The following is a 20,216-nucleotide window of genomic DNA, read 5'->3' as shown; positions in this document are numbered from 1 at the left end:
ATATATGCACGAGTCTTTCTTTCAGTGCATAGGGTCCATCTGAATTGTTTTCCTTTAGACACGCATGATATGACCAGTTTTGAAGTGCTTCAATACACAACCTCACTAATCCATAAGGCCATAGATAAACATTATGGCATCAAAAAGATCCTAGTCAAACAACCATGTGAGTTACTTAGCAAAAGAACTATCTTGCTCTAAAAGATGTGAAAAAGAGAATATATGGAGATTTTATTTGAAGTTCGACCGGCCAATCTTCAACATGGAAGATACGTATTATTTTAAGTTTATCTTCTCACTAATCCTAAAGGCCACATATAAACACTATAAAATATCCTTGGCATAATATTTTTCTTCTAGCAGATATGCATAAAACCATGTCACGTGTCCAAAAAATTTCAACATACTTGAAAATTTTCACTTGCCATCCCCCAACTTTAACTCGGTTAACGACTAGATAGCATCAGGATCCACAATCACTTTTTAAATATGATTACAACATTGGATACATCTACTAATCAGCGTTACCTTGGTTGTGGATTTTGAATGTTCAAGGTTTGGATGAAATATGCTTTGCCAAATCCATACTTCTAATATCCATAGTACTCCTATTATCTAGTAAGATGTGTTACGTATGCACTATTAAATAGACTGCATATTAAACAACTACACCAACCCTACTCCCTTGCATTCCTCACCGTTATCATATCCAAACAACCGTTGTTTATTTATTGTCTCCTATGAGACAGTTTTCAATCTTGGCTTTGTTCGTTTGAATGTTCTCTTTCAACCACAAGGAAAAAATCAAGCTTTACATTTTAGATAGCCATTAAAAAGCCTTATTAACATCGAGCCCATGTGTACAAGTCAAAAAAATGATCAAATTACTTGCAAGAGCTTGTTAAATCTAGTACGAAACAGAACCGGTTCTAAGGTTGAAATAATGGGCTTTACTCCTTTCACGATTCCTTTGAACATGCCACCAACGAATCTATTCAATATGTAGGATCTAGAGCACATGCCACCTTGTTAATAGGAATTCTTCCTCCAGTTGTAGGGTTGTAGCAAGGGGGCAACGATCTCCAAGTATTTGAAACTAGGTTGCAAAGGATTACTTGATCGCCGATGGAGAGCATGAGGAGGTTAGCTCGGGCAACAACATGTAGCTCTATGGCATGTACGTTTCTCCAATAAGGGATAGAGACTATGAGAGTATAGTCATCAAAGAGACGCAACCACCTTCCATCTTCAAAGTTGTACTTGTACACAAAGACACGACTTTGCATGCATGTTGGATTTCGCTTAAATACTACTAGGAGGATTTCCGCATCCATTTGGAGCAATTCATACCTCGCATCTAGCATGCTTTTCTGTGAACTGGTAAAGTCGTCGGGCATGCACACTTGACGCCAGTGTGATCCTTCATACAGAGACAACTGAGGCAAGATGTGATGGTGCATGTGATGAAAGGTTGCAAGTGTGCCTTGATGGTAGTAGCGGACATGGCGGGGAATGTGTGGGTTTGTGTGCAATGGTATGGATGTCTCTGGTACATTCCTTACATAAGGACCTTGGAGCACCAATTGCTGGCGCATTGGGTCAGTAGGTGTGTATCGGTCTATAATCAAATGCCCAGGCTCCCGAGGTGATACACGAATGATGCTAAATTGACGAGTCTCATTAGTTTGTTCCAAACGCAATTGACGTCCAAACCCAAAAACAGCATACCTCCTTGTAAGGAGTGGCAATGTCACCTTGTCACCGGTGAAGGCGTTGCTGAGGATTAAAAAGTGGATATTTCTGGATGGCCTAACAAGAATGTATTCCCAGCACACCACACTCCCCAGACTGCAGATTGGCTCGATACTCATATCTGGATGCAAATCTCTGTTGAAGGAGCGTAATGCCGGGTGTGGTAACCAGTGCCATGTATTCCAGCCTGGATCAAATGCTACGGTGTCATATTGAGGACGACGGAGGGTACCTTGGGGTCTAGCAACCATGCAGTAAAACCAGGGCAGGTGCAATATGAACCTGCCAGCATATATATTTTTGAGAGAAACGCATGACGCAGAAGTGCGTATATGAAAGAGAGAGATAGAGAGAGAGAGAGAGAGAGAGTAGGTGAGAGAGTTGCGTTAATAACCTGGACCGAACCGATCTGTAATAAACCTCAAATGGAAGAGTATAATAACTTACGGCTTGGCCGGTTGAGGATTAAGGAGGCCGAAGAGTGTTGCAATGGCGAAGGTGAAGGAGGGATGAACTGCACGCAGGCGAAGCAACTCTCTAATGGGGAGACTCGGGAACAACTCGTATACTAGAAGATCTTCAGGCAGGAAGATATCGTCACCTGCACCAATATCACCATCACCTGCATCAGGTTGGTGGTGTACTTGAATGATGGGAGTTGCAGGTGATGAGGGTGAGGAGGAGGAGGAGGAGGAGGGTGGTGGGAGCGCTGCAGTTATTCTTGGTGGTGAAGTGGCCGTTGTTATGTAATTTTGCAGTTGCTGCTCGCCATCCATCAAACGCTGTCTCTTCATTTTGCAGAGAGACAATGTTTTAACTTTTCGCACAAGAAATTACAGACGACAGCTTTTATATATATACTAGTACGGCCTCTGTCTCTCCCCCTCTCTCCATCACTCATATAAACCGGAACTCACCGAATGCAGCAAACTTTGACACGTGGCACTGGAAAATCAATCTCCTTAATATATAGTATAGATTGGGTCCAGCGAAGAACTTGCGTCTTGTCAGGGATGGCCTCACCGGCCGGCGACTGTATTACAGCCGGAGACTGAATTCATCCGTTCATATTTCTCGACACCGCTTTTACGAGAAGGTACCTAGGGTAAGGGGACTAGTGAGTGAACGCTCCGCTTTACTAGGTTGCTCCCCATCCCTATAGTGCCACTACCTAGCATGAGTAGATGGTATATAATAGCTGATATGGAGAGCACTCATTTGTAGGTTCCAGGATCAGATATGGATGCTTTTTGTCTCTCTATTGGCACCATACCGTCTCTAATACACGGGGAAGTACATTTTGCATGGGAGATCGTGCTAACCTGACGCAAATTAAATCAGCTACAAATTTGGCAACGCAACCAACTGCAACTAATATCTCATGTCAATGTGCATCCATTGAATCCATTTCCACATGAATCTGTGCAAGAGGCCATGAGCTTGAGGGATCGGAAGTTATCTATACCGTTAATGGCCCCTTTGCCCTATAAGTACTTAAGACTCCTTAATAGTTATTCAAACCTCTTCCAAGTGCTTAATTTGGAGTGGTTCCTACTACGTCTTAGTGCTCTTGAATGCATCTACGTGCTCCACAATGCCTCACAGTGATTTAGCCTGCACCTTAGTGCTCCACAATGCCTCAAAGTGCTTCACATTGCTTACAAGTGCTCCTGAGTTCCTTAAATTGCTTCACATTGCTCTAGAGTGCCTTAATGTGCTTCACGATCATTTTGAGTGCCTTAAAGTTCTTTAGAGTGCCTTAAAATATTTTGGAATGCAGTTATTCTTGGTGGTAATGTGCCCGATGTTATATTTTGCAGCAACTGGTCCTCCATCAAACAATGTCTCATCATGTTGCAGATAAACAATGTTTAAACTTTCCACAGAAGGAGGTGTTACACATCTTGGAAATCGTTTTATTAGTAGGTATCTAGTGCAAATATCTTGTCTAAGACACACGACACAGAAAAGGGTGGGAAGAAGGACACACACATGAGGGAAACACATCTAGATGCTTTTTGTCTCTCTATTGACACCGTACCATCTCTAATAGACGGGGAAGTTCAATTTGCATGCAAGATGATGCTAACATGACACAAATTCAATTGGGTACATTTTTGGCAGCGCAGCCAATTGGTGCCAGTAGATCTCATGTCAATGTTCATCCATTAAAACCGTTTCCACATGAATCTGTGCAAAAGGCCATGAGCTTGAGGGATCATTAGTTATCTATTCCGCTACTCGCCCCTTTACCCTCTAAGTGCTTAAGACCCATTAATAGTTCTTGGAACCTCTTCCAAGTCCTTAATTTTGAGTGGTTCCAAGTACTTCATAGTGCTCTTAAATGCATCTACGTGCTCCACAATGCCTCATAGTGCTTCATCGTGCATCTTCATGCTCCACAATGCCTCAAGGTGCTTCACATTGCTTACAAGTGCTCATGAGTGCCTTAAGGTGCTTCACAATGCTTTAGGCTGCCTTAGAGTGCTTCACAATCATTTTGAGTACCTTGAAGTGCTTTAGAGTGCCTCAAAATATTCTGGAATGTGGTTATTCTTGGTGGTGAAGTGTTCGGTGTTATATTTTGCTGTATTTGATCCTCCATCAAACAATGTCTCTTCATTTTGCAGATAAACAATGTTTTAAAGTTTTACACAAGTAAGTCTTACACATTTTGGAAATAATTTTTTTAGCACGTATCTAGTGAAGGTATCTTCTCAAAAAATGGAGGACACACAAAGGGGCGGGAAGGAGGATACACGCACATGAGGGAATCGAGGATGGCTATGAGGGTTGGGCTTCAGCTACGGCTATTTGGCATGATGAGTAGCTAAGACAAAGTGTACTCAACCAACAGCAGGGGAGCGAGCACACACGGTAATTGTTGGGGTAGGCCGCACAAGCTTGAGGTTTACTTTTTGTAAAGGCTCGATCGAGATGGCAACAAAAGTAGGAAGAGCTACGAGCTAGCTTAGTTGTTGAAAAGACACTCTTGTTCATACCTAAGGTTGAATCCCTTTGTGGACATTTTACTTTCAAGTATAGTGCTACATGGAAGGCTCAACGAAGGCATCTACCAAGATTCCAACTAATAAAATTGAAGATGATCCATAGCAAAGAAAACTCCCCTCTCTCTCTTTCCTTGATGCCCTTGAGAGGTGCCTCCCCCCAACCTATAAAGCGTGAGCTCCTGGGTCACTCCCCGCACAATGGGTCTTTTATATGCCAGGTGGATATTCTCCACAATTTTTGTCCCAAGGCTCCTCCAGAAACCTTCTAGGTTCATTAAGCACTACAAGAGGCTATTCATATTAGCGACGCTCACACAGCGACGCTCAAAAAAAAAAATTCCCGGCGTCGCTATGAGCGTCGCAAATTTACTTGTACATTTGCGACGCTCATAGCGACGCCGACTGGGCTTAAAAAAAATAACAGAGAGCGCCCAAAAACTCAGATCTCAGATCTGAGTTTTTCGGCGCCCTCAAGCAAGGAGCAGGTAACGCTCTCCCTCTCTCTCTCTTTCTCTCTCTTTCTTCTCCACACACACACACACACACGAGGAGAGGAAGGAGAGCCAGGTATGCTCCTTCCCTCTCCTCACTCTCATGTTCCCTTCCCCTCTTTCTCTCTCCCTCTCTCTCTCTCTCTCTCTCTCACACACACACACACACACACACACATAGTGTTTTTGAGAGAGAGAGAGAGAGAGAGAGAGAGAGAGAGAGAGAGAGAGAGAGAAAGATTACAAACATAAACAAAAACGCACACATTGAGAGAGGAAAAGAGAGAGAATATGCATAAACAAAAAACCGAACATTGAGAGAGGGAAAGAGAGAGAAAACATGCATAAACAAAAAAACGCACACACATTGAGAGAGAAAGAGAGAGAAACTAATTTAACGCCGTAGGAAACTAATTAAAATTAAAAGACCTAAAGATCTAGCCGACGAGGAGTTGAACTCAAGACCTATTATTCAAGAGGGAAATGGCATAACCAATCTATCATACTTGGCATGGGTGATAGAAAGGTTATACCATTTATCTCTTTCTATTGGCACACACATCCACACACGCGCACACACACAAGAAGAAGAGAGTTATAACGTCGTAGGAAACTATCCTAAAAGACGTTAAAGATTAGGTTAGATGTAGACTTATGTTAAATTAGATTTAGGTTTATTTAAGTTAAATTAGATTAGATTTAGGTTTATTTTTAGTTAGATTTACGTTTATTTACGCTAGATTTAGATTTTCGTTATATTAGATTAGATTTAGGTCTCCATAGACTGCGATGCCTGTATGAAGCGGGTGAAGAAAGCCCTCAATGGAATATAGGGTATTGCTGCCTTCACTCATGGTGGGTCCGTCGATCCAAAAGTACTGGTGAAATGTCTTCAAAAGATAGGAAGAAGGTGGATCTTTAGGGCGGCAAGAGTCACTACATCCCCAACAATGACCATCTAGACAACCTCTATTCATTCAACATCAACTTCAAAGTTAGTAACAAGAGCAAGAACATTCCAAAGGGCCAATTGTTGTCGTCAGATGTGGATGGAGATGAGGCAGCGTCACCGCCGGAAGTTAACTCTCACATCTTTAGTGATGAGAATGCCAACTCTTGCCGAGTTATGTGAAAAATTATGTGTTAAATCAGTTTTAAGGTTCTTATAATCTCTGTTAGTTTAGTTCTTTGTTTTTAATATAACATAATTTACGTTAGATTTAGATTTATGTTATATTAGATTAAGCTTAGGTTTATTTAGGTTTACCCACACACACACACACACACACACACACACAAGAAGAAGAGAGTTTTAACGTCGTAGGAAACTATCCCAAAAGACGTTAAAGATTAGGTTAGATGTAGACTTACGTTAAATTAGATTTACGTTTATTTTTAGTTAGATTTACGCTTATTTACGTTAGATCGAGTCCACGCAAGAATTACTTACGGTTTAGGGTTTAGAGTTAGACGAATAGTGAAAAGATCTACTGTGAAAAGATGTTAAGATGTTGTGAAGTGCTACAGCTAGAGAAGAGGCAAAGGGGTTTTGTCCACTACATGCAGTATCATGTAGACGTGGGTCTGTAGATTTCTTGTACCCACAAATATAGGTATTGACCAATAAAGACGAGATTATAACCCGGTGGTTCTGATCTCCATGCACCTCTAGACCGAGGTGTGCGGGGATTGGACATGACTAGAGAATGTGAGGTAGAGAGAGAGAGAGAGAGAGAGAGAGAGAGAGAGAGAGAGAGAGAGAGAAGATGAAGACTGCCAATAGAATATTAAATTTATTGTCCAGGTTATAAGATTTTTATCCTCATTATGAGTAGTGACGAGGATGTGGGACCGTCCAACCGAAACACCTATCTCTCAACGAGGGTCTTATGTCCTTGTAATCAATGCAAGCATGTTGTGCGACGGATAAGACGTGTTTCTTTGCAGCACGTTCGCAAATTTGGCGAGTTCGATCCATCTATTAAAGATCGAGTTGTTGCCAATTATAACTCGTCAGACTCTGACGCTGGCCAACAAGCAGCAATCTTGCAACCCATTAGACGTGTTCGTAGGCGCTTTGGTCAAGCAGCATATGTGAGGCCACAAGATGTAGCCTCACTGACAGCTCGGGGGATGATCATGCAGAGCACATTCCCAACGAGGCAATGTTTGAGCCCGAGATTGATGAAATGATCGAGACGATCATGGATTAAGAAAGGCTTATCTATGATGATATGAAAAGTGAAGCCGATACGCCATTGTATAATGGAGCACGTATGTCTAGATTGAAAGCACTCCTGGTTCTTCTCAACATGTAGGCAAAGTTTGGATGGAGTAACACTAGCGTCACAGCGCTTTTCAGGTGATCTATTACAATTACTTTACTTTAATAAAACTCTAAATGTATAATGATATGATAGATTTTTACACGACTGTATCGTATTTTTATGTTGTGTAGATTGCTTAAAGAGCACATGCTACCAGCTGACAATGTGATGCCAGATTCCCGAGATGAAGCAAGAAAGATTTTGCGAAACTTAGGGATGGATTACAATTCTATCCACGCTTGTCGTAATGACTGCATTCTTTTCAGAGGGGAATATATAGACATGGAGAAGTGTCCGAAATGTGATTCCGAAAGATATGGAGTAGATCTCCACGGGACAAAAATTCCACAAAAGGTTTTGCGACATTTTTCTCTACTTCCTCGCATCAAGCATTTCTTCGAATGTAAGTCCATGGCCGCCCTAGCATCATGGCATGAGGAGAATAAATCTTCGGATGGTGTGCTACGAATTCCTGCAGATTGCGTAGCCTAGAAACATATAGATGGAACATGGTCGGATTTTGCCAGGGAAGCTCGAAATTTGCGCTTAGGCCTGGCTATGGATGGCGTAAATCCATTTGGTCAAAGATCAACATCTTACAGTGTATGGCCTATTGTCATCGTCAACTACAACATTCCCCCGTGGTTGACTACGAAGAAGGGGCACCTATGGCTAAGCTTGATTGTGCCAGGGGGATATAAAGTGGAGAATATGGATGTTTATCTTCGTCCACTATTGGAAGAGCTACAACAATTGTGGATTGGCATAGAGGTGGTGGATATGAGCCAACACACAGGACGACGGAATGCTTTGATCAGAGGCATTCCAATGTGGACCATGCATGACTATCTCGGGCTAACAGAATGCTCAGGTGATCTATTGACACTCCTCACTCAGACACTGTAAATCTTGTTTTTTCCCATTTTTTATCTATTATCATGTGTATACATGCAGGGCTTCAAACAAGCGGATACAGAGCATGTGTCACATGTGGACCTAGACTGAATGCACGTAGGGCGCCCTCACTGAAGAAGCAAATCTACGAAGGTCATCAAGCGTATCTTCCAGAGAATCATGTGTTACGCGACGGCTTTTTGGGAAGAGAGCCACCAAGGATGTCATTGAGGGATGTTTGTCTCTTGAAATACTTAACAGTTTATTTACAATATGAGGATGCAAAGCAAGAGCGACAAAGGTCACGAATCGAGTAGAGACGGGGAAGACGACCACCGATGCACTATCCGACGGGTCTGGAGAGCCTACCAACATTCATGAGCTTAATATGGTTGCACAACCAATTGAAAAGCGCACAACAATGCGGTGATGAAGTGACTGAGGAAGAGTGGGAGTACTCTCGGGGTTGCGCGACCAAGGTAAGTTTGCAATGTACGACTAGCTAGTGACTTTATTTCTAAACGTTTGAACGGCCACTCATAATCTTTGTTCGTTGTAGTATAAGTCATACACAGCAGCATGGTATAAAGGTCGACATTTTAGGGTGGAACGGATCGACAAAAAGCGTTTTACTCAAGATTGTGGAATCATGGAAAAATTTGAACAGTCTAGTCGACGACGTTCCTCTGATGCAGATCCTGTGGTGGCGGAACTCACTTACTTCGGCACGCTACAAGAGATTTTGAGGATCGATTACAGAGGATTTTTTGTCGACTTGTTCGACATGTAATGGTTCAAGATAATCATGGAGGGTCGCAATGCTACTGTGCGTACAGGAGAGTCTGGTTTTCTTGAGGTGGATTCTACTAAGAAATGGACTGACCTAAGAGACACTTTTGTACTACCCGAGCATTGTGAACAAGTAAGTATGTAAATAGTTAACATCCCCCTTTTACAAGTTATGTGCTTGAAAGCTCTCATGTAAGTTATGTGGCTCTGGCAGGTAATATTTCATCCTACAAAGTCTACATCAAACTGGTGGTACATCATAGAGGTAGCCCCTCGTAGTGCAAAGACGTATGAAGGCTACCATGTGCCAATCACAACGGCATCAATGGAGGAGATCAGAGAAGATGCTCAATCAGAAGCCGCTGCGGTGGTGCCAGACGAGCATCAAGATGCTACTACTCTATATGGGGTGCATGCAGAGGAGCTACAAAATGAAACAGAGGATATGTGTTTAAACGGAGAGCTCTATATAGATATAGGAAGTTATGCTGAGTTATGCGAGGATGAGAGAGAGATCTCTTAAAGCCACAAATATTGTATTTGAACAATTTTGCTCCGTGTTGTAAAAGCTCTGGCTCTCTAAGTACTTTCCATGGTGTATAACGCTCTTTTCTACTCGCGCTCACATCTTTTGATTGAAAATTCTGAGTTTTCGACTTGCCTCTTCTATCACTCAATTCATTGCGTCATTGTATTTATATGCGTCATTACGTCATTGTATTAAATGGTCTTTGCGTCATTGTCTACTCTATTCATTCAATATTAAGTTTAAATATTCGTGTGTTTAATGCAGGTATGGATGATGAGGAGTTTCTTTCTTCTTTGTCACCGCAGCAGAGACAGTGGTACGTGGAGCGTCATCGCTCTGGCGCATCATCACGCGTTCCTAATCCATCCGCATCTCCCTCTCTTTCGGAGAATTCGGCGCGCTCCGAAGCTTCGGCGTCGACGAGACGATCTTCACACTCGGCTAGAAACCGGCGCTCTAGTGGTGGCGGTGGCGGTTGTTGTGGGGATTCCGCCACCGATGCCTCCACACCGCCTCGTGTTCGACGAGGCTCTTTACCCTCCCCTTCTTTGCCCGCCCCCACACCAGCCACAGCATCGCCATCTACGCCAGGTTTTGCGCGGCTGGCTGTTCCTAGCAGCTACACACCTCTACCTACTCCACCAGGAGCCACCCCACTCGACACTCCTCGCTTCGGGGCCCAGACGCCGGTGGAGACACCTGACGTCCGTACCCCCATCGACACGCCGCTAGAGATCCCTGCCGGGACACCCAGGTTCACGCGTCATCGGCCAGAGGGCTTGCCTTACTCCGTCGACTTCAGTGGCGGCATCATCATGGATGATGACGGCAAGAAGGTGATCTTGCGCATGCGTGGTCTTTTGCTCTCAGCTGTTTAGACACTACATACTAAACAAATGGAGTGAAGTACCAAGTGATTTAAAAAACAGAGTCATCAGCATACTTCATGATGAGTTTCCCGTTCCAACACGGGATCAGTGCTTCAATGAAGACCTGATGAAGATTCGAATGCGCGAATACTGCAAACACAAGCGTTCCGAAGTGCAAAAAGCAATCAAGCATGGGTGGAACAGGCCAGATTGGCTGGCCAAAGAAGATTGGAAGAATGCGAAGAAAGCAGCGCGCGAGAATCCCGACAAGTGGAAGCAACAAAAGGATGCAGCCAGAGCGCGAGTAGAGGCAGGGAGCTCGCACCACTTGGGGAGCGGTGGATGGGCATCATTTGAGGCCGATTTTGTAAGTGTTTTCGCATTGCTCTTTATATTCGATAGTTTAGGTTTTATGAGTTTTTTAATTCTAACATAATGAAATCTTTGTATGTTTTGACAGTGGTCGATGACAGGACGTGATCCCACACCGTACGAGCGCGAGTACGCAACCAGGAAGGACTTAAACGCCCTGATGGACATTCTCAGTTCTCACGGCGGCATGGTAAGTATTAGGGTTTACTCTTTTCTATTTTTTGTATTGTTTTATAAATGTCGTTATATGTTTATACTTAATGAAAGCTGTCTTATTGTCTTTTTTTGCAGAATCCGACAGATACGCCGCTTGGACGCGATGAGACGTCTGACTAGGCGACGTCAGTTTAGCCGTAGCTAGATAGCATTAGTTTAGGGTTTCTCATAGCTTATGTATCATGAGACGGATAGTTTAGGGTTTCTCATAGTTTATGTATCATGAGACGGAGGGTACCTTGGGGTCTAGCAACCATGCAGTAAAACCAGGGCAGGTGCAATATGAACCTGCCAGCATATATATTTTTGAGAGAAACGCATGACGCAGAAGTGCGTATATGAAAGAGAGAGATAGAGAGAGAGAGAGAGAGAGAGAGAGAGAGAGAGAGAGAGAGAGAGAGAGAGAGAGAGAGAGTAGGTGAGAGAGTTGCGTTAATAACCTGGACTGAACCGATCTGTAATAAACCTCAAATGGAAGAGTATAATAACTTACGGCTTGGCCGGTTGAGGATTAAGGAGGCCGAAGAGTGTTGCAATGGCGAAGGTGAAGGAGGGATGAACTGCACGCAGGTGAAGCAACTCTCTAATGGGGAGACTCGGGAACAACTCGTATACTAGAAGATCTTCAGGCAGGAAGATATCGTCACCTGCACCAATATCACCATCACCTGCATCAGGTTGGTGGTGTACTTGAATGATGGGAGTTGAAGGTGATGAGGGTGAGGAGGAGGAGGGTGGTGGGAGCGCTGCAGTTATTCTTGGTGGTGAAGTGGCCGTTGTTATGTAATTTTGCAGTTGCTGCTCGCCATCCATCAAACGCTGTCTCTTCATTTTGCAGAGAGACAATGTTTTAACTTTTCACACAAGAAATTACACAAGAAATTACAGGCGACAGCTTTTATATATATACTAGTACCGCCGGTCGCCTTTGGCGACCTCTCTCTCTCCCCCTCTCCCCATCACTCATACAAACCGGAACTCACCGGATGCAGCAAACTTTGACACGTGGCACTGGAAAATCAGTCTCCTAAATACATAGTATATATTGGGTCCAACGAAGAACTTGCGTCTTTTCGGGGATGGCCTCACCGGCCGGCGACTGTATTACAGTCGGAGACTGAATTCATCCATTCATATTTCTCGACACCGCTTTTACGAGAAGGTACCTAGGGTAAGGGGACTAGTGAGTGAACGCTCCCCTTTACTTGGTTGCTCCCCATCCCTATAGTGCCACTACCTAGCATGAGTAGATGGTATATAATAGCTGATATGGAGAGCACTCATTTGTAGGTTCCACGATCAGATATGGATGCTTTTTGTCTCTCTATTGGCACCATACCGTCTCTAATACACGGGGAAGTACATTTTGCATGGGAGATCGTCTAACTTGGCGCAAATTAAATCAGCTAAAAATTTGGCAATGCAACCAACTGCAACTAATATCTCATGTCAATGTGCATCCATTGAATCCGTTTCCACATGAATCTGTGCAAGAGGCCATGAGCTTGAGGGATCGGAAGTTATCTATACCGTTAATGGCCCCTTTGCCCTATAAGTACTTAAGACTGCTTAATAGTTATTCAAACCTCTTCCAAGTGCTTAATTTGGAGTGGTTCCTACTACGTCTTAGTGCTCTTGAATGCATCTACGTGCTCCACAATGCCTCACAGTGATTTAGCCTGCACCTCAGTGCTCCACAATGCCTCAAAGTGCTTCACATTGCTTACAAGTGCTCCTAAGTTCCTTAAATTGCTTCACATTGCTCTAGAGTGCCTTAAAGTGCTTCACGATCATTTTGAGTGCCTTAAAGTTCTTTAGAGTGCCTTAAAATATTTTGGAATGTAATTATTCTTGGTGGTAATGTGCCCGATGTTATATTTTGCAGCAACTGGTCCTCCATCAAACGATGTCTCATCATGTTGCAAATAAACAATGTTTTAACTTTCCACAGAAGGAGGTGTTACACATCTTGGAAATCGTTTTATTAGTAGGTATCTAGTGCAAATATCTTGTCTAAGACACACGACACACAAAAGGGTGGGAAGAAGGACACACATGAGGGAAACACATCTAGATGCTTTTTGTCTCTCTATTGACACCGTACCATCTCTAATAGACGGGGAAGTTCAATTTGCATGCGAGATGATGCTAACATGACACAAATTCAATTGGGTACATTTTTGGCAACGCAGCCAATTGCTGCCACTAGATCTCATGTCAATGTTCATCCATTAAAACTGTTTCCACATGAATCTGGGCAAAAGGCCATGAGCTTGAGGGATCATTAGTTATCTATTCCGCTACTCGCCCCTTTACCCTCTAAGTGCTTAAGACCCATTAATAGTTCTTTGAGCCTCTTCCAAGTCCTTAATTTTGAGTGGTTCCAAGTACGTCATAGTGCTCTTAAATGCATCTACGTGCTCCACAATGCCTCATAGTGCTTCATCGTGCATCTTCGTGCTCCACAATGCCTCAAGGTGCTTCACATTGCTTACAAGTGCTCATGAGTGCCTTAAGGTGCTTCATAATGCTTTAGGCTGCCTTAGAGTGCTTCACAATCATTTTGAGTACCTTGAAGTGCTTTAGAGTGCCTCAAAATATTCTGGAATGCGGTTATTCTTGGTGGTGAAGTGTTCGGTGTTATATTTTGCAATATTTGATCCTCCATCAAACAATGTCTCTTCATTTTGCAGGTAAACAATGTTTTAACGTTTTACACAAGTAAGTCTTACACATTTTGGAAATAATTTTTTTAGCACGTATCTAGTGAAGGTATCTTCTCAAAAAATGGAGGACACACAAAGGGGCGGGAAGGAGGATACACGCACATGAGGGAATCGAGGATGCCTATGAGGGTTGGGCTTCAGCTACTGCTATTTGGCATGATGAGTAGCTAAGACAAAGTGCACTCAACCAACAGCAGGGGAGCGAGCACACACGGTAACTGTTGGGGTAGGCCGCACGAGCTTGAGGTTTATTTTTTGTAAAGGCTCGATGGAGATGGCAACAAAAGTAGGAAGAGCTACGAGCTAGCTTAGTTGTTGAAAAGCCACTCTTGTTCATACCTAAGGTTGAATCCCTTTGTGGACATTATACTTTCAAGTATAGTGCTACATGGAAGGCTCAACGAAGGCATCTACCAAGATTCCAACTAATAAAATTGAAGATGATCCATAGCAAAGAAAACTCCCCTCTCTCTCTTTCCTTGATGCCCTTGAGAGGTGCCTCCCCCCAACCTATAAAGCGTGAGCTTTTGGGTCACTCCCTCGCACAATGGGTCTTTTATATGCCACGTGGATATTCTCCACGATTTTTGTCCCAAGGCTCCTCGAGAAACCTTCCAGGTTCATTAAGAAAACTTTAGAAAACCTTTTGATCCCCCAAATTTGACTCTTAGCCATTCACGGCTCAAGACTATGATCATTGAGCTACCAAGGCCACTTCATAACTTTAGTTCTTAACTCCAGTTTGCACAAATACCACCCCATTCCAACTTTGATGGGTCCTCCAACCAAAGTGATCAAAACACAAAAAAATCACATGTAACCATCCCTAAGGGTTTAAGCATGTAACGGTGGTACCACTATGTCATTTTTTGGGGTACCACCAAGAGACTACTTTGGAAAGGAATTTGTGATAAATTCAAAAAAGAAAAAGGAAATTTTAAAATGTTAATGGCCTTAGTAGTTGGAAAGGCCATTGATTGTAGGAAAGGGTGTCTCATTCGTCATTCTAAGGTATGTGTGATGTGAGTTGTCATAGGACGACGTCGACGTCAACTTTTTTCCGCATGCCAACTGATCCCCCTGAGCTTCGACACAAACGCACTTCTCATTCACTATCGTCTCTATTCTACCGTACTGAGAAGGTAAACCCTACTGCTGAGGTTTGGAGCCATCTCATTCACTCTCGCCTCTGCTCTAGCGGATTGAGAAGGTTAACCTACTGCCGTTTTGAACTGCAGAGGTTTCCATATGCATGTAACATTTTTTTACTGCTTTTGAAGTGAAGCTTTGCATGCATCATGAATATTGTAGCACTTGGAGCTACAGGTATGCATGCATTAGTCTTTCTCCTCGTGCTCATAAGACATGCATCCTTTTCGCAAACAGAGGTCACTAGCCGTTGTCGTGCAGCTCCGCTGCCATGAAGAGAAAAAGAGCAGAGAAATGCAAGCTAAGATTCATTTAAGCCTACACATTTAATGGTCAGTGATCAGGGCTTGTCAACAGGCAAAGTTTAATGATTAATGTATGCCAGATGCGGCTTAAAAGGGCCAACAAATTCCTTAATGATGTCAAAAATGATTATGCTTGAAGTGAGAATAGATGGGATATTATGATCTAGAACTGTAGTGTTTGAAGTGCTCTATCGGCCTGTCTTTACGGCTCGTCGATTGGACCTACGGTGAAGAAGTTATGTCAGTTTGAAGTTTAAGTCGATTGCAGAACCGTACCAGATTGGGCAACTGCAGCTAAGGTGATAGAAATGGAATGAATGCACGGGCTTGAAAAGCTCAATTTGTGGAGCACGTCGGTCATTTCAGATTAGTGATCGGATTTACGGCTGCTAAGTTATTGGCTGTTAAAGATTTATCGGGGGCTAGTTCCGCACCAGCCCGGTCCACTCGGTTGGAGTGCCATCTTGGAGATTTTGTCTTTCGTCCATCTCGGAGTTTTTGTCTTTCGTCCGGGTTTTGGAATGCAATCATTGCGGGGAAAGGCCAACACTGTTGTGGCTTGCTGGAGAAAAATGACTTGCTAGGTGATGCTTGGCCGATGTGTATGCTAAATGTGATGATGTTTTACGAAAGAACAAAAAGTGCTTGATGAGCTTCGTTTCTCTTGGAATGCATTGACTGCGGGATATATCCAATGAGGCAGGACTGATATGTATGCCAAATGTGGTGCCCTACAAGGGCATAAAGCCCGCCACCCAAAAGGCTTAAGGCCACCCAACTAAATAAAAGCAAGGCCGCCCACTTAAGGCATGGCCGTCCAAAGGTCACCCAAGAGGTTTTTCATGAGAGTGGGAAAGGAAAAATAAGGAGGTGGCATGATGTGAAGGCTAGTGGCGAGGGGCGCATCAGAAGAAGACCAGACTCGCGCTGAGTGAGGCTTAGCTTGCGTGAGATCGTGCATGAAGGGAGAAGCATCAACAGTCCATGGCGAAGGTTTTCGGCACAGTTTTTGCCGCGTTTGGATCTCCTCCCCAGACACGGCTGCCACGTTATCAAGTTCCTTCCCACCTAGCGACGACGGCGCCGTCGTTGCTTAGGGGGAAGTGAGGGCTATTATTAGATGGCATGAGGGGGAGATTATTACATGCGAAAAATGAGGGCAAGGGGAAAAAGAATGTAAGCAAAGGCACAAAGCGAAGAAGAGAAGAGCAGGCAAGAGGGTTACGAGGGAGGAAGGCTCGGGAAAAACAAATCTCCCTCTCTCTCGCTCTCATGCTCGGCAAGAAAAAGCTCTTTCTCTGTCTCTCCCCCTCTCATCCTCGACTAACAAAGGAGGAAGGGAGAAGAAGGGTTTTGGAGGGAGCTCGACAAGACAAAGGAAGCAGGAGGAGCTTGCACAAGGGCGTTCTCTTTCTCTCTCTCTCGAGCTTGAGCAAAGGGCTCGTTCTTTCTCTCGGCCATAAGCAGGAAGGAGGTAGGAAGGGAGCTCACTCAAGAGCAGACTTGGATGACCAAGCAAGGTTCTCGGCATAAATCGTTTCGTTCTCTAACCAAGGTATTACGAGAGGATATTGAAAGGGCACATGAAGCAAGCAAGGAAATTTGTGTGACCAAGGATCCTCGAAAAGAGGTAATCAAGGTATACAGAGCTTGAAGGCAATAAAAATCAAGTCGATTAGAGAAGAAACTTGAAGCTCGTAAGCGGTAATTAAGGCAGAGTAAAGCATATAAAGCAGGGAGCACGAATATTGAAGCTACGAATAGAATTGAAACTTGCAGATTCCAAGTGCAGTTGAAGCAGATAAAATGAAAAGAGAGAATTATCTTCATCGGTTTGAAGCTTAATTAATCGTTTTATTGAGACCGGTGCCGTTAACGGCCCGGTTAATCTCTGAAGGGAGCTTAAACTATTATTTACCAATTGATCCAAGTGTCGGTGCTGTTAACAGTCCGCCTTGGCTATGGATTACATTGTATTCAGAGATTGAATTGATTAATTGATGATTACGGTGATTTCCAGAGTTGTCAGTGTCTCTTGTTTTCTCTGTTTAACACCTCCCACAGCCAGAGGCTCGGCGCCGGCCCGGCTCACGTAGCGAACACATATCCCCCGACATCTTTGGTGAACCCGACGCGAAACAAGCCGGGGTGGGAGGTAAAGATGGAGATGCCAGAACAGTTAAAGCAGTTTATTGAAGATTTCAATGCCAATGGATTTGATAAAAATCTACCAGTTGCAGATTTGACAAAAATGATGGAATTGGTTCAGGGGTATCTGCAGGAAGCTAAAGCCATGTAGATAAAAAAGAAGATTGATGATGCTGTAGAGCTAGCACTTGATGTTGTATGTGAGTAGTGTTATGTTTTTGAGGGATATGATTCAGAAGGTTTTATTGCATGTTACGAAGCTAAGATGAAGAGCCGAAATGTTCCAAAAGATCGAATGATTGCAGCTTTTGAGGAGGTTGTAAACTCATATTTTAAGAAGCAGGTTCAAGAGCTGGCAGAAGAATATCCCACACGATGGGAGTATTTTGCAGAGGAATTTATGTACGAAAGCTCAAGGATTCTAGATCGGGACATAAAGGAGATTACTGAACGAAATAAGGTTGTCTTTAGTAAAGGTAAAGGGGATCAGATGCAGATCCTCAAGCATATTTCTACAAGAAGTAAAGCCAAAGAGAATGCTAAGCTGAAAGTAGAAGATTCAATTTCAGAGGAGCTTAATTTGAGCAACGAAGAAAAGGTAAACAATGAATTTAATGGTGGAACAGATTTATATGAATTTTTTTCAAAGATTGCTTGCATGGACGCTACCTCTAATAATGGTTCCAGTGAAGATATAGACTGTACAACAAGTGGTTCACAAGCTGTTGATCTTGACATGGATTATTATGCAAGAGTTTATCAAGAAGATGAACCTCTACAGGATGTTACTGAAGCTATTTGCACTATAGCTGCCGAGCAAGATAACATGTCTACTACAGATGATTGCATAAATAAAGTTATTATATACACAGTAACTCATGAAGTGACTAAGATTGTGGACCCAGCACAGGATGAGCCTGAGGATGTCAATGAACCTATGATTGCTACTAACAATATGCTTGCAGATGATTCTATCATTGAAGAGGATGCTATAATCGATGAATTTATGTCTAGATCTGAAGGAGATGTTTATGACAGTATAGAAGAGCTTTCTAATGCATATACCTCTTCAGAAGGGGTTCCAGATGAGCCGTTACAGCTCTATAATGTATTTCTAAGTAACATGGATGCAGATAAGGAAGTAGAGGATGATATGGAGGAGTATGAAGATTGCTTGGATCATATTGATTGTGAGCAGGTTATCGACAGGGATTTTACATATACGCTTGTACATGGACTACATGAGGAGATAATTCCTACAGTTTTGATTAATTTTGAGACTTCTAAGAGTGATTTTCCCAAGGATGCTACGGATGAAGATCTACACGATAAAGCTGCTTTGCATGATCAAGATGAAAATCCAACAGGTAAAAATTCCTCTGATGATACAGGTCGAGAGACTCCCAAGGTTTTTCGTGATGGCTATGAAGCTAGAGGGGGTGATGATGCTAAATCATCCTTGATTTTGCAAAAAGTGCAGAGGGTTTTTCATTTCATTGGAACATGTACCAAATGTGGCTAGATCTGGCTGCTATGCCTATTGATGCTTATGTCAGTGATGTCTTGGCTACCAGTAAAAGGGAGCCACATTTCTTTAATGCTTTCTGGTAACAAGCTTAAGTTGCCAACAGTTTACGGGATGTGGGTGTTGCACTATGCTTCAGGTGAAGCTCTAGTATATTGCGGAGCCCATCAATGCTATGTGATCTCGATGGTGTTTGATTCAGGAGACTCTAAGGATGTTCGTAAGCAGATTCAATACGGATGGATACTGTTAAGTATGCATAGTAATTGCGTGCTATTTGAACCAAGGGTAGCATATTTGCACCAGAAATGCTTGATGTTGATTGATACAGGAAATGTATGCTCATGTGGATATTATGTTGCTCCAGTGAGTGGGAAATTCCTTATTATCCCATTTGAACCTGGGGGTTACTAAAGTGCAAGTTGCAGATGCAGAGGATACCAGATGCCTGATGTAGCAGGCTGCAAGATGCAAGATTTTGTTTTCTAGATTATGCCTAGTTAGAAGAGTTTTTGGGTATGCATTCAATAAGATAACATGGCTGGCTTCCAGCTAACTTCTTTGGACAATTAATGAAGTATCTTCACATCTTTTGAGTTGGTTCTGCTAACAGAACTTGAAGTAAAGGACTTGACAGCCATTCCGTGTGCAGACAGAGTAAGGCATACTTGAGCTTGACAGGGTTCCGTAAAGAGATCTTAATGGTCAAGCCGTGTGCATCATTAACTGGAGCACTTGAGTCTGGCGGAGTTCACTAAAGAGGTTTTTCATAATTGAATGCTTTGAAGATACGACAGATACGGTTCAGAGATTTTTGATGGACAGCTACCTAATGATTAAGCCAGAACATTGATGATAGGGTATAAGCCTTATTTTATTTTTCATACGTTTACCAGTTATGTGAGTCTGATGATGGAAAAGAGCTTAAGGTACCTAAAGCAGATGCAGATTGAAGTGCAGTTGGCACAGACCGAAGGTTGTGCAGGTTCAGAGGGGGTGGATGTCGTGCAGCTTCTCTGCCATGAAGAGAAAAAGAGCAGAGAAATGAAAGATAAGCTTCTTTTCATCCTACACATTTAATGGTCAGTGATGAAGGCTTGTTAACAGACCAAG

At 43.0% G+C, this 20,216-nt stretch overlaps 1 protein-coding gene across 1 annotated transcript; it reads right to left on the bottom strand.

Annotated features, from left to right (window-relative positions):
• Positions 1–876: 876 nt before the first annotated feature.
• Positions 877–2,528, bottom strand: LOC147432784 (uncharacterized). Its single transcript, XM_086491990.1, has 2 exons — positions 2,200–2,528; positions 877–2,034 (listed from the first exon to the last, which is right to left on the bottom strand). Exons 1-2 carry the CDS (start codon positions 2,526–2,528, stop codon positions 996–998), a joined length of 1,368 nt encoding a protein of 455 aa, XP_086348116.1. The 3' UTR covers positions 877–995.
• Positions 2,529–20,216: the final 17,688 nt, after the last annotated feature.

The sequence above is a fragment of the Adiantum capillus-veneris genome, chromosome 20 (genome assembly GCF_014529385.1).
Source record: "Adiantum capillus-veneris isolate H3 chromosome 20, ASM1452938v2, whole genome shotgun sequence".
Taxonomy (NCBI): domain Eukaryota; kingdom Viridiplantae; phylum Streptophyta; class Polypodiopsida; order Polypodiales; family Pteridaceae; genus Adiantum; species Adiantum capillus-veneris.
This window is presented reverse-complemented; position numbering and strand designations above follow the sequence as displayed.

What these genes read in the sequence shown, in the direction of transcription:
- LOC147432784 (XM_086491990.1), bottom strand. Translation starts at nt 2,528, where the DNA reads ATGGATGGCGAGCAGCAACTGCAAAATTACATAACAACGGCCACTTCA. An exon ending in AATCCTCAACCGGCCAAGCC is followed by an intron (nt 2,035 to 2,199) that starts GTAAGTTATTAT and finishes ATATGCTGGCAG; the next exon opens with GTTCATATTGCACCTGCCCT.